At 32.4% G+C, this 17,838-nt stretch overlaps 3 protein-coding genes across 4 annotated transcripts in view; 1 reads left to right on the top strand and 2 right to left on the bottom strand.

Moving 5' to 3' along the window:
• Positions 1–1,982: 1,982 nt before the first annotated feature.
• On the bottom strand, positions 1,983–10,743 carry LOAG_06352 (the record flags this gene model as incomplete). Of its 2 annotated transcripts, XM_020447125.1 has the most annotated exons (26): positions 10,557–10,743; positions 10,175–10,283; positions 9,831–9,871; positions 9,557–9,682; positions 9,186–9,392; positions 8,745–8,919; positions 8,340–8,464; positions 8,076–8,204; positions 7,805–8,002; positions 7,221–7,395; positions 7,008–7,105; positions 6,566–6,724; positions 6,383–6,470; positions 6,056–6,099; positions 5,636–5,839; positions 5,323–5,509; positions 5,026–5,100; positions 4,674–4,852; positions 4,516–4,562; positions 4,237–4,304; positions 4,024–4,154; positions 3,834–3,893; positions 3,677–3,734; positions 2,987–3,087; positions 2,736–2,834; positions 2,275–2,343 (listed from the first exon to the last, which is right to left on the bottom strand). In XM_020447125.1, the coding sequence occupies exons 1-26, from the start codon at positions 10,731–10,733 to the stop codon at positions 2,275–2,277; spliced, it is 3,129 nt and encodes a 1,042-aa protein (XP_020302610.1). In that variant the 5' UTR covers positions 10,734–10,743. The 2 variants fall into 2 exon arrangements, with proteins under 2 accessions (XP_020306375.1, XP_020302610.1); XM_020447126.1 differs by lacking the exons at positions 9,831–9,871; positions 10,175–10,283; positions 10,557–10,743 and having other exon boundaries at positions 1,983–2,343; positions 9,557–9,818.
• A 1,984-nt stretch (positions 10,744–12,727) lies between these two features.
• LOAG_06351 (D-tyrosyl-tRNA(Tyr) deacylase) lies at positions 12,728–14,121 on the top strand (the record flags this gene model as incomplete). The annotated part of the gene is made up of 4 exons (XM_003141887.1): positions 12,728–12,784; positions 12,901–13,083; positions 13,267–13,398; positions 14,035–14,121. 4 exons carry the CDS (start codon positions 12,728–12,730, stop codon positions 14,119–14,121), a joined length of 459 nt encoding a protein of 152 aa, XP_003141935.1.
• A 1,160-nt stretch (positions 14,122–15,281) lies between these two features.
• Positions 15,282–17,838, bottom strand: part of LOAG_17344 (hypothetical protein) — a gene marked incomplete at its 5' end in the record, with an annotated part of 7,425 nt that continues 4,868 nt past the window's right edge. The window contains 4 exons of the mRNA XM_020450002.1: positions 15,282–15,519; positions 15,669–15,842; positions 15,979–16,117; positions 16,245–16,344. Coding sequence (XP_020306374.1) covers positions 15,391–15,519; positions 15,669–15,842; positions 15,979–16,117; positions 16,245–16,344 — 542 coding nt within the window. The 3' untranslated portion in view covers positions 15,282–15,390. The remainder of the gene's footprint in view (positions 15,520–15,668; positions 15,843–15,978; positions 16,118–16,244; positions 16,345–17,838) is intronic.

Here is a 17,838-nt window from a genome sequence, read left to right as displayed (position 1 = left end):
AGAGAGAGAGAGAGAGGGGGGACAGAGAAAGGTAAATGATGATTTAATCGTAAAAAAAAAAAAAATTTTAATGTAAAAAAGATGTCTTTAGAAATAAGACATTCTTAGTTGATCATAAATGACCATAAAAAGGTTGTCATCTTAACAAAATCAATTCTTTGCCATTTAAATAGCAATTCAAATTTATCCATTCCTTCACCATTAAATTATACTCAAAATTACAATCAAATATTTCATTTCAATTGCTAATTGATTTCTTCATCGAAAAGATTTCAATTTGTTAATAACTACGCGAAATATTCCCATTTCAATTAATTAATTTCAAATAATGACTTGTTAGTAATCCTTCAAGTAAACAAAATAGAAGGAAGAATAAAATGAGAGAAAGAATGAAAGGATGAAGTGAAGTCCAATTTTATATCATTTAGAAATTAATAAACAATTGATTGCTTAACAATAAAACAATTTGTGAAATTTAATTTCATTCTTTTTTTCATACATTTTGACTGATTATGTAATTATTCTAGTACATTAATCATTTTATAACTTGCAAAAATAAATAATCGAAACAGACTATCTACAAAATCCATTTCTTCCTCATACTACAATACAACGAATGAATAAATTAAATAATTTGGTTCATTTCCCTCATTGTTTTTTTTTTTCTTAATTCATTTTTATTTTCATTTTTTTTTTTACTTCTATATTTTCATCATTTTATTTTTACAACCCCATATTAAATTATTGAAATATTGCTTATTAGCATAAGTAAACACTGTTAGCTAACATTTATGATACAGTAATACTCTTTCAGTCGGAATATTCCTTTGATAAAATCTTTTCTTCACAAAACGTTCCACTTAATTAGCTTAAACAGCTTTATCGAATCATATTACGATGGTATTGGAGGATGTTCGGATCATATTTTTATGCTTCCTTGCAAAATTGCAAAACCCACCATAATCAGTTGAATGTATTTAGTTTCCCGAAATTATTTCAATGAAATTGGCATTTAAACAACTTTATAGAATTCGAAAAAAGAGAAAAGATCCCTCTGAGATATACCATTTAAAATATCACTTTTTCCATCTTCTCAATAGATCATTGTTTACAATTGCAGAATAAATGCGCGTAAATATTCGTCGAATTCGGATGAAATTTGGATGCATTCACGCGACACAGATAATCCCTTAAGCGTGTCCATGTACGTCAATTCTACCTTGTCGGTTCCATTCCTCTCCTCTTTTATACTTTATTACTGCTCAATCATTAGTCAAATGCATTTATTCATCTCATCGTAAAAATACCAATCAAAGTAGTTAAACATAAAGTACAATGCATATAATTACAATTGACTGTAAAATATTTATGAGTAAAAATGTGTAATATTTTTAAATGAGGGGATAGTTGAAAGTATACTGTTACGTATATTAGATAAGTTAATGTTGGGATAAATGCAAAAAGTTAGTCATAAGAATGACTTTAAAATAATAGAAAAATTATATGTATAATTTCCTTTTTTACTATAATTGTTCTTCAAAATAACAAAGATTTAAAATACAATCGAAGAGCTGGTTCAAAACCAGCATAATCCATGCGATATTACTAGAAATTAAATGCAGTAGCACAATTTAAAACTTTTGTGGAAAATCACATTGAGTGAAAAAGTTCAAACCAAAATATATCGAAGGTTCTCAAAAAGTCTTAAATGTATTTTGCTTTGAACGAAAAGAAGAATAAAGAACTGCTCCTAATACAATCCGATACCTTAGAACAAAATCTAAACTTGTACTGCTGCTATGAAATTAGATGTCGGAGGCAAAATTAACTGTTTTATCTGAAAAAAAAAAAGAAAAAAAACTAGATCCTTACAAAATCATGCAAATTATCAATGAGATAAAAAAAAGTGAAGTAATTTATAAACAAAGCAGCTAGGAGAAATTAAACGTTACTTTGAATGATATCAGCAAGATAATGCCCTGCTCTATTCTCATTGCATCATTCATGATCGATGTCAGTGGGACTAAGTCACAACAGCCAAAATAGTTGGGTTAATATACCGGCATCGAAGACAAGAATCACTTTTAACTTGATGCACTAGGCTATTTAACCAGATTTTCTGGTGAACTTTTCCTGCTTTTCTATATCTAGATCATTGCATGATCTAGGCATAGAAAAAAAAATACCTGACCAAAACTGAGCATGTCCTAATTAATATAATATCGTCGACAAAAATAATGACAATCAAATAAATTTCAAATTTGATGGAAAAATCTATGTAGGACTTAAACGTTGTGGAGGTGCAGATATACGTTTTGTACTTCTCAATGATAGAACTTCCGCCTGAAACAGTTCGAATTTCGAGCTAACTTTTTCAAAATGATGCTGGAAAAATGTTTTGTCACTATAATTTTTCTCATTGCAAAGGATATTAAATGAAAATTCTAGAAAAATACGGATTTAACAATACACTTCTAGTTCTTACAGACTCTACATTTACCAAGGAGAATAAAGTTAATTAGTTAAAATTCTTTTTTGCTCTAAGAAGTGTGAAAGAAAGTAAAAGTATCTGAGTAAGGAATAAAATTACAAGTGACAAACTCAAGAAAAAAAGACGCTGAGAACATCCCTACTCTTTTCGCGAATACTATACCTCGCAATGAATCAGTTTAAAGCAGTCTTGATAAAAAAAGTTTCCAATATTTAGAATATGTTCAAAGCTTGTAGTAACATACTTGCAAAGGACTTTGTTGAATTTTCAACATTTTGTCACTCTCAGCATCTTCCAGCGTTTTTGAATCATCTCGAGCGAGAAATACCGGTTGGTTCGAGACCTAAAATACATAAAACACACAATCACTTTGATGGTTCTCACCAACAATAACTTGGAAAAAAAGAGGGGAAGCAATAATAGCAAAATGGTTTGAAAAAAATACAAAAAAAATAAAAATAAGTGAAAATAAAAACGTATGATGAAACAAATGACCTCGGAGGGAGATGCATCCTGTCCATTTGAAGCAACATCGATGTTTTCATCATCCACGTCTAATCCTTCCAATTCGTTGGCATTTGAAATCAATAGATTATCTAAAATTGTTCTAATGTAAATTTGAGACTTGATAAAAACACGAAAGATATCATCAAGAAGCAGTGCTAATGTCAAGAAATAAATGAAGGAGATCGAACAGTATTCTTTTTTGGGGGAATAATTTAAAAAATTATTGCACGACTAATCATGGTGGAAAAACTGTTGAAATTAATCAGATAATGAAAAAAAGAACTGTTTAGAAAGAACCAATCAATCTCCAACATTTCCACTGATAAGAGCCTACATCAAGGAATCGTAGTTCTGATTTTCTCATATTTACATAAACAGAGAGATGATTTTTAGAATCTCAAAAAGAAAATTGAAATAATGTCGGGAGCTGAACAATTACACTTCATATTCATACTAAGCTTAACTTCGGCAACAACTTCAATGTTACACTTTCCATATGTTGTCAGAAGCCATAAAGATTGCAGAAAGTTCCAAAATGATTCTCATGGTATTATTAAGATTCAGTTCACTGTTATGTCAGACCTATTTATTTGCAATGAGCCATCTATTTTCGATATTTCTAAGTATATGCATGCTATCATTCAGACAGCAAGTTTACCAGAAAACGAAATTAGAAACCTTTCGGTTCATAGAGTTCTACTGCTTGATATCCATACGAACGCTCAGCGGGAAGCCTCTGGAAATACCAGAAGATAAAATCGACCATCGAAATAGTAATAAATAAAGAATTTAGGGTAAATATGAAAGCCTAAAAGACGTAAGTAATATAACTAACCGAAATCATGGAATTCCCATCATAAACAAAATTTGAATAGCAAGCGTTACCATACTGAACCTACAAGCGTATAACGAAATTCAAATCTTTTAGCGTGTGATATGGAGTTTTAAAATTTTAAAGAATACTTCCCATAGCATGATTCCACTTCTGAAAATCTAAGCTGATAAGACTACACATCAGAACTAACCTGCAATCGCCTCCTTTTCATTGTAAGTGCTCCAACATCATAATCGAAGTGTACATTACTCTGCTGGTCTTCTCGTCCTAATAATGAAGTTGGATTCGATGAACTCGGGAAAAGTTCGATGTAACGACCTCCTACAATATCAAAAATAAATTTTTCGACTGCGATGAATATGGACAACATATAAACTATTTTAAAAAACACTTAAGAATGGACCTTGGAAAATCCAGCGAGAGCTTGAATGATCGACTTCAGCCTTCATCCGTTTTGGAATCGTAAGCAATCTAAAAATCACAGCTAAATTATGATTATTGACAAAGTGAAGAACAAGAAATAAAGTACAGTGTTTTAATAGCCGATAACACAAACTTCTTTTGGAAGCATGCAATAGGATAACTAATATTCAAGAGTTAATTTTACCAAAGAAAGCGTTACAGTGAATGATCTTATAGTTCTCACAAAATATGACTTTAAAAGAAAATAGAAAATTCGCACCTTCGCTCCCCGCTTGCTGCCAATTTAAGTACAGGTGCAGCTGAATTCTGGAAAAAAAGTACAATCATTTGAAAAAATTCCAGGTCTGACCACTGTTAACGACACATGCCACCTGAAAGGAAAAGTTAATCTGAAAACGAACTGTAATAACGACTAACCTTTGAACGTGACATCGGCGTCTCCCGTGGTGTTCCCTTTAAGCGAGAATGATAAGGACAATTCATTTTAAGCCGTTGGCAACAAGCTTGCGATAATTTATATGGACAATTCTTATTATAAGCTATTTCGCAGAAGTCATAGCCGCATTTGCATTGAAATTCCAATTCTCGACGTCTTACTACAAAAAACCTTTTGTTTTAAAAATTCTATCTTTGCATAAAAGGATAAATATAATTGCGGTTTCGATTTTTTTTTTTCAGCAAAAACACTGCGTATATTTTCAGGCATGATGAAAATTTCAACTTATTAGAACGAATGCATTATAATAACAAATAAGGAAAATTAACATACCGACATTCCTACGCCTTGCAAGATCAGCAGTAGAAGGAGCGATATCGTAAGGTGAAACCCAAGCTGACGGAGAGCCTAAAACATTTAACTTGTTTGACTGGAATAAACTCTTAAACAATCAAAATCGATAAGAAATTAAAACTTTTCAACAGATTGAGGAAAAGAGCGAATTGAAGACAACACTTTTTTCTCTAGAACGTGAGTTCATAGGTCAAGACTAACTCGCATCATAAAGCAATCATCGTTGCCTTTTTTTGTATTCCAAAGAAATAAAGAATTAAAAGAAATAAAATTAACCTTCACCGGGCCATTGGTTCGGTGGAAGATGATCAACATCAATAATATCATCCCAGTAGCATACTTTATACATGAAATCCGGATTCTGATAATCCACTTCAACAATGCTTGCCCGGTAATAACGTGACTCATTTTGACGCCTTTTTGGACGATCCATACATGTTTCTTCTTGCTCAAAGTTCCGAAGCTGTAATCAATTCAATAACTTTTTCTTTTTTTTAAAGAAAGAGCTGGAAGGACTTAATAAGGAGAAGGAAACCAAGAAGCTGATATTATATAACAATATCACGACATACAACAATCAAAAACTTACATACACACAATCACCGACTTCATAGAGATAACCAGTACCCGGATCGACAACATGACCTGCGTCATTGAATTTTGCTGGATAACGGCCAAGTATACAGGAAATTTTAGCACGATTACTAGATACTTCGCTTAAATAGACACTGGCTAATCTTTCCTCAACTTCAGGTCGTCGTGGAAGTGGAGTTGAGCGTATCATACACATTTCCTGCATTTTACAGAAAATGAAAATATTTTTTTCCTTTACTCATTTCGAAATAATGCTTTTTCTGTCATATAGGTCAAACAAAAAGACCTTCACAAGCCTTAAGTGAAAGAAGCAAAGTAAGACTAGACAGATAAAACATAATTAGCCTAAAGTAACAAAACTAATAAAAAGACCTAATTATAAAGTTAACAATTTAACAAAAAGCAATTAGCTTACTGTTGCACCGCTTATACTCTCCACACGATTTTCTTCCACATATCCTAAACTTAAGAACAATAAATATAAGAAATAACTATCACATTCGTTTAAATTAAATCAAAAAAATGAATTTCACTTTATTACATGTACCTTACCTTCCCAATTCATGGCTCAGAACGATATTCTGATCCTCTTACCTATGCACCAAATACCCATCTTTCGAAGTATCATATTGCCAAACGTTCAACCATTCATACAATTTCATCTGCCGGTTGAACAATTAGTGGAAGATAGAAAAGTGTAAGAAATGCATAAATGATGACAGATGACAGATTTATCGCTAACCTTCCGTTTCATTCACATTTTCGCCACAAGCACCGCGCACCCATGGTGGAATACTATGATTTCGCCAAGGCCTTCGACCAAATATAATCTAAATGTACGACTACTTATACGCAAATCTATGACCATCTTTTTCTCTTTCAATTTCTTAAACAATGAATGAGGAAAAATAAAATAAAATATTACCTCAAACGGTGAGATTCGAAGATCACCGAAACATTTCACCGGAGTCTGATTATAATCTATAACAGCAAATGGAAGTGCTTCAACCCAACGTTCCCGGCCACCAAGTTCTTGCGCTGCACGTTTATACATACTGGCACACAGATTAGCATGATTCATTACCTGGAAAAATAATCTGAAACATAACCTGAAGACAACTGATAACTTCCAGTGATACAGAATGATCGGAGTTCAAACATCATAAAATCGTAACCAAAAATATTTCTGCAGCAGCAACATATGACGGAACGTATAGGAAAGGAAGGAAGAGGAAAGTATATCTATTTTCGGAATTGGTGTGACAGTGGAAATATTACATTTCAGGCAAAAAGAAGATATTTTCAAAAAGAAACTTTTCACCATTTGACGGTAAAAGTGTGATATTACACAAATCATGGTTACTTACACCGTGTCCAATATTTTTAATTTCAATTTTGAACAATTTCTCGATATCTGACATAACAAGTCCAATTACTTCATCATTTGTGTAAGTTCGATAAGCTTCTAAAATTGAAATTCACTTCAGCAAAATGCATTTAATTTATGCAAAAAATGGAAAAATATATCACAAAGAAGTCGGGAAACAAAGGGAAAATACATTTCGCAAGAATATGTTTACCCGGTGGGGCAAAAGCTCCAAAAATATCCATTAAATGTCGGACAAGTAACGAAGTGTCTGGTGCCTCGGCTAATGCTCTTCCAAATACAAAATGCGAATAAAGATCGGTTACAATCAATGCCATTGTGTAACAACGATCCCCATATTCCGAACATTCCATTTCAACCATATCGATCTTAACTATTGGATAAGTAAAAGTAAGTCTTTTGAGACTTAAGATTTTAGAAAAGCAAGTCATTTGAAAAAAAATGTACTAAAAGATCGACAGCAAATAACGAACCAATTAGGGTCTATGAGAGGATCTAGTATAGTTCTATACACACTAGATCATACCACACTAGCAGTGAGATTATCACTTGAAATATCTCAGCAATCCTAATGAACTGATATAAAAAGAGAAATTCTCTACTGTATACATCAAAATCTAATCAATGAAGACCTGACATGATAGAGATAAAGGGAGTGATCAAAAACATGATATTATGAATAATACAATAAAACACAGCGCATTAAAAGAATTAAAATGAGAGCATTATTCAGAAAATAAAAAATTTGTACAAAATTAAAGTAGAAATCTGACAAACCTGAACATATTGCATAGGTTTGCTCCCTATACAGCGTGGTCTGCTAGGGAACTGTACTCTTGATCCCTTCAACAGAATATCTTTTGTTGCTGCTCGCTGTTTTGTTTTCAAACTCACACCCACGTATCTTTCCTCCAGGTAAGTTAACATTTGCTTTTGTGTGCAATCTGGCATTGTTTCGTAACATCGTCGCCAAATCTGGAAAATATATAAAATGAGACTGAAATAAATTAAGACACAAAAAGTAACTACATTATTAACAAAATAATACATCATCAACTTCACTAATTCGTGGAACAATTTTGCCAGAATCACGCAATCGAATACGCCAACCAGGTGATAGAAATTCATTTGGCTCTGACCAGTACTCGCCAATAAGTAGCCCTCCCTTCATCCGCACCTATAAATAAGCATGACGAGCCTCATAACATTATGTAATCGTTGTTACCAAAACGAGATTATGTGGAGAAGAAAAGAATTTATAATATGCAATTTTTGTACTAAGTCTTCTATTTTCTGCAAAAAGCAAAGATACCTTAATGGCTTCTCTCAGAACAACATTTTCAACATCATCGATTTTTAATTTCCTGGTCAGAATTTGTGCCAATATATCATATTCATTATCCGGAATAGCCGTATTCAACAAATTTTGGGTCATCCCTAACAAAAAATTTGGTGAAATACAGTTGGGAGTAAAAGTTGACTCACGCTTTTACTAAAAGAACTACTACGCTGAATCTCCATATACGATGTTTCATTAACAGATGAATTAAATAACAAGACTGGAAAATTATATTTCAGATACAGCAGAGGAGATCAGTCTATGATTGCATAATCTGCTTCAAGTTGTGGTTGGCTTACTAGAAATCCATAAACAATCATACACAATTATAAATTGTCACCTTCAAATTATCAGGATTTTTCATACAAGAAAATCAACCTTTCTTTCGATTTGCAAAATCTGAACTGGTTCCAGGCAATACGGAATCATTGGACATACCTTCACCAGCGAAACCTTGAGCGACAGAATCACCCAAATGTGGTACCACATAATCTACATCGTCTTCTCCTGCTGTCACCAAACGACTTAAACAATCCATCAGCGTATTGCGTAGCTGAAATAGACTTTTGTTACTTCCTTCTTGTTTGATTCAATCATTAACTTTGTATATTACTTTGCGACTACCATTTAATGGTACAACGAAGGAAAAATTGTTGTCCTAGAATATCTTCTCGAATCTAATTTTAAAAACATTTGAAAAGACATTTTTGAATATATTACTTATGCATATGTTTCATTCCCTGTCAGGGAATGATAAGATTAAGAGGCTAAGTTAAGAAGCTAAGAAATCATCGCATGATAATTGAATAATTGACCAACTCTGATAACAGAAGGGAATCCGATGTAATTTTTCTGCAGTAGTTGCAAACAGGCACCAATTGGATGTTTGTCATTTTTAAACCGTGCCACAGCAGATTCTATAACTTGTTCACGCTGTTCGCTGGTTAGCAAAAGTCTTATAGAAGGGAGATGAACGATCACGTAATCGAGATGGCCAAGGAACTCATCGTCCACGTCACGTGCTACCTAAACAATAATTTTTTCAACACTAACTTCTACTGTGTTGAGAATATTTCTATAAATTCCATTTTTTGTAATAGCTAAAGAGAACTTTAAAATCCAATCATTTTCTTTTCATTTTTAAAGACAAAGAAAGACAATAATATGAATATATAACGAATTTAACGGACAGTATAATCATCTCCTTGCACCATAGCATCTAAAATTTGTTTATGTTCTTCAGTTGGTGGAACCACTTCCCCGCCAGTCATCAAAATAATAAAATCCGAATAAATCGAATCCGTAATCTGATCTACCTGCAAAATGTTTAATTATCACCACCTTCAAGTGATTTCCGAAGTTTAAAAAAGACCAGTGTGAAGTTCAATAAGAAATAAAAAATAAGGGAGGTAATGAAAGAATACAATTAACTTTCCCAAATAATAAAATAAACCAATCACTTACAGTAATTTTGGATGTACTGCTGCCCATGTCGGGCAGTAATTCTGAAAACAATAGGATTTTGGATAAATAAATAATATAAAAGCACATAAGACAAAATTTAAATCTTTCCATGTTGACTCCTCCAAGCAGAGAATTGAAATAATTACTTACAAAAAGAAACCTACAGACGAAATTTGAACTGATCGTAAATCCGAACCAAGATTTCAGAACACTTTGTTTTTTCCTGCCATTCCCAAACTCAGAACATCTAAGAGACTGCTAACCCTTACATTGTTAAAATATCGTCCCTCGATAAATTTTTATTCCAAAAAAAAAACTAATCGAAACAGAAAGTCACAACATACTTGTTTTCGGAATAACCTGATACATGAAATGAGGTTGTGCAAAACGCAAAGAAGCAGATTCGTTCGGATAATGATCAATCCTACTGTTGCCTGTACCGCAAGATGATTCCTGAGAATTACAATCAAGAATACTAAAAAAATGGTACAATTCTGTGTATATCTTTTAAGAAACAAGCAAAAAAATAATCAGTTAGATGAATATATTCTATTATTGTGAGTAAGTTTTTCGATGACGAAGTTAGAGAATATTCAGGCATTAAGCCGAAGATAAACCATAAGCCAGAGATAAGTAAATTTAAGCCATCTTCGATTCATCCATTCAATCCATTAAATTCAAAATGCTTGATAAAGTCAATGCTTTTTAAGTAAATATTAGAAATACCTTTATGATCTGATCATCTTTGATTGACGTAGATTGACCAGTTGAATCATTCTGTTCGTCGATGACAACACTAGCACCAACAGCTGGCATACATCCTGAATCCAATATCTGTTCTTCGTCTTCCTCTCCTTCCTCCTCCTCACCTAAGGATATGGAAGCTGGATCAAGCAATGCCATATAATCTGAATAAAAAAAAAAAATAAATTGTTGTAACACATTACCATCATGGCCGGAATGGATACATGACAATTTTTAACATTTTCGCCGTGAAGTGACCATGATTTATTAAGAAAATATACGGTAACACCAAATTTACAAGTACATTAGATGGCTCAAAAATGAGATGGAACAGCATTAAGTTAACTGTCACTTAAATTATCAAAATTTATTCGTGGGATAAAGTTGACTCAATTAGTTAAATTTTTCATCCATATTAGCATACTACCTTTCAGATATGTAAGTTGACGTGATTTATTCATACATCCTGAATCCAATATCTGTTCTTCCTCTCCTTCTTTCCTTAGGTTCACATTATGCATCACATTCAGGTCTTTTTCCACATTAAACCAATATGGATAAAACAGTCATCCAACAAAAAAGGTCAAAAAACAAAATATATGCAAATCAAAAAAAAAAGGGGAATGTGAAAAGTTCTGGAAAAGTTGTTAAAATTAGTGAATTAAAAATGGAAAATAGTACAAACAGAGAATAGAATGGCGAAATTAGACAAGGTAATCTAAAGAATAGGATTAAGAGAATATGCGAAAGTAGTTTAAAGCACTGATAAAATGCAAATGAGGAAGTATTAGCTCTCAAAGGACAACAAAGAAAGGTCCTAAAATGATAAAAATGACAAATATTGCAAGGTTCCAGGTGGAATAATCCTGAATAAACAATCCTACAAAGTACAACGAATTCATTAAAACTTTTTAGCAAGACGTCCCCGAACCCGAAACGGACAGAGAACCTTTAAGTACTTTGCTCCGTTTACTGTAAATTTCTGTATTTTTGTATTGTTGTCGGTATTTCCGATCATAACAGTCAGTGCTTATCTTCCCGGCACGAATCTTATCGCTTCCCAGTCATAATGGAATACGGATTTCCATATCTTCTAGGGTAACGATCACGGACTGCTATATCTACCCAGTATAACGGAACATGGATTCTTATACCTTCTAGGATAACTGAATCACGGACTCCTTTATCTACTAATAAAGAATTCTTAGAAGTATTTTGCGCATCATGATACAGAATCTCAAGACTTTCTCTACTTTTACCTCAAATTTCGGTAATTAAATCAAATGAATGAAACAGTATTAGCTTAGCATAATCATTAAGAATTATAAAATACAAATTAACGCATTAAGCTAACTGCAAAAACGTTGCTACAAGTAAATCTTGAAGAGACCAATTTAGAGAATAAATGAAAAGAAGAATAATGACGACCTTCTGCTATTTGTAGGGTTTATATGTTTATCGTTTAAGGATTAATTTAACGTTTACAAGGATTAGCGCCTTTGTTAGCTCATGCTAATAAAGCACTCTTTGTTAGCTGCTATACATTATTGTAGGGCTCTTTGGATACATTGCTAAACAATGAGCATATATACAATTCTATGCAGTGACTCATACAGAGACTTTGGATGATTTTTAATCTTAATTAAGATTAGACATTATACGTGCAGATTTGTGCATCACTATACATTTAATTATTCTTTATATTTGTCTATTCTTTATATTCCTTATATTTCTTTATATTTGTTTTTATCACAGAACTTCGTATTTACTCGAGACAGTAATATAGTGGAACACGGGCTCTCCCTATCAGTTAATGTAACGAATCACGGATTTCCTTACTTTCCGGTGTAACGGATCACGGACTTCTCTACTTATCAGTATAACGGAACACGGGCTCTCCCTATCAGTTAATGTAACGAATCACGGATTTCCTTACTTTCCGGTGTAACGGATCACGGACTTTTCTACCTATCAGTATAACGGAACACGGGCATACAATACAGTGATGGCAGAGTAGATCATTTGTTATTAAAATTCATTACAGAGAATGAAATATGTTGATAGAGGAGTGGACGTCATTAATGCAAGATTTTCCAGATCATGCAGTTGAAACGCTAACCGATTATTAACGATTCATCTTTTGGCAGTTTCAAATGCGAGCTGTGATACAACGTGTCACGAAAGCTGCGGTGTCCATTGATGGCCAGTTGGTCAGTACTGCCCAACTTTCAAAATTAGCTTTTTAATTTTTCTCTCGGGCCGACAATTCCCAAACATTCTATTGATATTTTTATAATAATTATTTTCATTGTATTCACCATTTTAGGAGTCATCGATTGATCGAGGAATATGTGTTCTATTGGCTATCAGTGTTGAGGATACCTCGGATGATATACAGTATATGGTGCGGAAGTTGTTAGGTATTCGAATGTTTCCAAATATTGAGACAGGTAAACGATGGGACAAGAGTGTTAAAGACCTTGGACTTGAGATACTGTGTGTAAGTCAAGTAGGTTTCATTTATAGAGCGAAAAAAAAAGAATAGAAATGTATTTAATGTAAATTAAATTCTCCTCAAGAAATATCTCAAAATTGTTGGACTTGAATTAAAGTTAAGTGTAAGGTCAAGTTTATTATACTTCATTCGTTATATTATTTGGAATTTCTTTGTTCACAGTAGTTCATTTTTCAGTTCACATTGTACGGTTTGTTGAAAGGCAATAAATTGGACTTTCATCGATCGATGGCTCCCACAGAATCACACCAAGTTTATCAAAATTTTATAAGTGAGCTGAGGAAGGCATATGCACCTGAACGGATAAAGGTTATTTCTGCTTTTACAAATGTGTTTTGTTTACTCGGCTCTTTCCTATGGTGTTATACTGTCTCCGATTTTCTTCAACCATGACAAAGGTTGAACGTTCTTCCTGCCTCCTTGATTGGTAGTACCTCAAACTTGGGTGGTTAAATCTTTATTGCGATAAATTTGTCAATACAACGACAAACTCAACAACTACGGCTTCAGTATGACAAATTAATGACAACAACATTGTGAAAAGGAAACCAATGACGGTTGAATCGTCTATCCAGCCGACCTCGTTGAAATACATCTTGAGAAATGCTCTTAATGTTCATGACCTTCCTGGTGGGATTCTGATACTACAAGAATTGGCGCATTTGTAAGCACATGTGTCTTTGTTATAGCACATAAACACATGGATGTAGTACTATTTTAGCTTACATACATTATATCCACGTATACTACATATTATACCCAAGGTATCAAACCAATAGCAAGGGAATTACTGATTCACTGATTTTCTTCGCAATTTCAGCGAAATGCGCCATACTTTTGTGAAAATTAAAAAAGTTGAATCCTTCAAACATTCCGAACAGAACATACTGTTTAGAATGTAAAGCAAAAATTAAGCAGTCGATGAAATGATATTTAAATTTATAGGATGGTCGTTTTGGTGCAATGATGAATGTGCAGATTGAAAACGATGGTCCTGTCACTTTCATTTTGGATAGTAAAATCAAAGAGTAATGATTCTGCCTGCATAAAACGTGATATCTGAAGTAATATTAATTGCAGTAATTTAGTCATGTACTGCCTCATAATTATTCCGTTTGGAAATTTTTTTTTTTTTCATGTATTGCCTCATAATTATTCCGTTTGGAAATTTTAAGAACTAGCTATTTGTGAATTTCAAGATGTTATCCCACTACAGATTAGTTGTTTTATTTGCATAACGAAAATAATCGTTCCTGTTAGTGCCCAAACAATATCAGTTTCTATTGTCAGCAAATCTAGAATTAACTTAGTAATAGGATTGAGTCAAGTTGATGCAGCGGTTTCAGTTTTCATCTTTTTTCATATTTTTATTATTTGCTTTTGAAACATTTAATTTTTTTTACATGAATGTTTGCATTGCTGGTATTGAAATGAAATTTGGAGCAGGAATGAAATTTGTAACCGGAGTTGGAAATGTATTTTTTGGAGATCGTGTTTGCAAAAAAAAAGGAAAACTACAAGACATTTTACCCGAATTACAACCACTATAAAAACGAAATGGAAATAACCATTGTCGAATGAACGAAAGGTTGGAACAGTGCTAATAATAATATTCATGGTGATAATAATATAAGGAAATAAAAAGAGAACATTTATTAGGGTAACATTAACAAAAATTCTGTTTTTTTTTTCTTTCAAAATATTAATGAAGCACTTCAAAATGATGAAAAGAAAAAAAAAGTGGGAATCAATACAACCAAAATGAAAAGACCTGAAAAATGGAACCAAATAAAATTATCGGAACAATAAACAAAAGATTTTAGAGGGAAGAAAGGAGCATTTCAAATAATATAGCTTAATTAGCGGTTGGATTATTTTGCACTAAGTGGCATTTCATTTGGAGATCAACAATACATTTCAAGAAAAAAAAAAGGAAAACATTGAAATTAACATATTTAACATGGACGAAGAGTAAGAAAAATAGTAAGAGAGGGAGGGAGAGAGAAATACACGAGATGGTTTTAGCGCTCTTGTCTCGTCTTTTTTCCCTCATAAAAAGATCTTTCCGTCTCATTAATCATTCCTGAGTTCTTGGCTAGTGATTTCTTCTCTTTTGTTTTGTTGTTCTGGTTTAAGCACTTACGTAGTATGACGTATAAGTCACTGTCCAAAGGCAAATTTTTCCATTTTCTATTTTTTTTTAATTTAACAGTATTAATATGATTTTATTAGGCCATTGAGCAATATAAATTGCAATTTAACTGTTCAAGAATTTCATTAACATTTCCTCTTCCCATCAACCTAATTAAGGTTGACATGTTGAGGTACAGAAACTGATGGGGCACCATTTTGACCGGTTGAAGTGGCGATACTTGTTGTGGCCGATGGTGATGAGTTTTGTTGGGATGATGAATTCTGGTTTGTTCCAGCCTGAAAATAAAATTGAAACTGTTTGATATCAAGAAAGTTATGGTTCTTATAGGATAAATCAATAACGAATAAATCAAAATAATTTTATATCCAATCAAGTTACTGTATTAAATTATAATATTTAATTAGACTGCTAATTACTTAATTACCTGACTGTTGCTGTTTTGTACGAGTGTTGAAGTGGCAGAATTATTTGCTTCTCGTTCCTTTTTAAATTGTTCAAAATCATCACCCAATATGGTTGCAATTTCACCCTGCATAAATGCCCATGGCATATGTGACCCAGCCAATGGGCATTTTTCACCCGATGGACAGTACACTTCCTAGATGAAATTTAATGAAGAATTTAAAAAAAAAAGAGATAAACAACCAAAAGTAGAAATGATTCTTTTAATGATACATCTTTTACTAGGCTTTTTTCATTTTTGTCAATTAGTATGATGAGATCAATATACAAACCTGAGCACTTCCCTGTTTCTTAATGCTTTCACGTGAGCATGGGAAGCAGAATTTATGTCCTGAGACTGAAGGACATTGCACAAAATGAGTATCTTCAAGGCGTTCATGGCATAAAGTGCACTTCACTATTCGATCACTACTATAATTAATCTTTTAATTAATCTATGCTCGAATTCAAATATCATCAAAAAAAAAAACAAATCTAAAATCATTCCATTTTCTCTCATTTCTCATCTTTTCTTTTTTGAAATATTCAAAGAAATTACTTTTGTGAATTACTAAAGCTTCGTCTATTATTGGAATTATTATTTGGATGGTCGGGACTATGTGTTGACGTTGGTGACGCTGAAGTTGTTTGCGCATCTCCTGTAAATATAACATGTAAAATGTTTTCATATCAATATGTTATCCATTATTCTTTTATGTAAATATTTACAAAAATTATAATTTTATAGACAACATTTTAAGAAATATTTATAATGTTATAATTAATTAATTCATTGGAATTGTTTGAATTACAGTAAACTTTTCTTTCCCGTAGAATTTATTCATTCATATATAAATGAATGTATAATATTATATGATAATATGTTAATATGGATGATAATATCTGTTAATTTATATTTATTAATGTTACAAATTTGTTATTTCTTAATAATTTTGCAAAAATTTGCAATTTTTTTTTTTTCATATTCCTTAATAATTTTTGCAATTCAAAGTTCTTTTTTTTCTGAAGGAAACTTTTTTCAAAATTTTTTTTTAAAATGAATGTAAATTTGAAAATTCAAAGATTTTATTAAAACGATTTCAAACAATTTGCATTTATTTCATCTTGATTGATCCATTCTAATGATAATTTGTATCCGATGAATATCTATGTGATGAATACCTTCCTGAATATCTATATGTGATCTAATCAATTCATTCAATATTTTATGACAAATGTATTCCAGAAAATAGATGTTTTCGTTCCTTTTTTTTTTTATAATTCAGGAATACTTTATTACCGTATTTGCTAGTAATTTATCGGTAATGAAGGAAAGAGGGAGATGATTATGAATAGTGGGCCATTTACTCTTGTATTTCATTAGGCTTATTTCCTTCAATTTCGATTTGGTCCCTAAATTTAAATACTAGTAGATATTGTTCCATTTCATAAGAATCGTCCAGCTGATGTCACTATGAAGAGAGGGAGAGAATGAGAGAAAGGGAAAGAGAGAGAGAGAGAGAGATGAGGGATAATTGTTATAGTAGATTGGATGAAATTACGCAATTTTCTGAGATTATTGCAAAAGTTCATTGGCCTAGTTGGCTGTTGCGTATGTCTGTTGCAGATGAACCTTTCATCTTTCTTCACTATTCTCGTATATACCCATAAAAATGTTTTCAGAACTGGAGCAAAGAGAAAGAACGGAAAACCGGTTTTCAACCTCTTCCCTACCCTCCTTTCTTCCGTTCGTTCCTCCCCGCCTCTTACCGCCCTTTGGAACGAAGTTCGTTGATCCACTTGTTTCTATTCAATAACCTCTTTGACGAAGTTAAGAAAGATGATCGGGTTATCGTTGTCATCAAATTTTGAAAAGGTCAGTGAACGAAGTTTAGATTTTAAAGGTTAGTAAATAAGAAGAGAGAGGGAGAGAGGGAGAGAAAGAGAGAGGAAGAAGAAAAAAGAGGTGAAAAGAAAAAAGGATGATAGAGAAAAGATTGGATATTTTGGGGACAGGTGACTATTATTTCTCGATTCCGATTACTGAATGGTACAAACAACTTTTCGACCTCTCATTTTTTCCCCTTTCCACTTTTACATATGAAATATATATATATATATATATATATATATACACACACACACACACACAC

The sequence above is a fragment of the Loa loa genome, assembly GCF_000183805.2.
Source record: "Loa loa unplaced genomic scaffold supercont3.64, whole genome shotgun sequence".
In the NCBI taxonomy this organism is placed as follows: Eukaryota; Metazoa; Nematoda; class Chromadorea; order Rhabditida; family Onchocercidae; genus Loa; species Loa loa.
The sequence above is the reverse complement of the archived record's forward strand: the minus strand, read 5'-3'. Positions and strand labels throughout refer to the sequence as shown.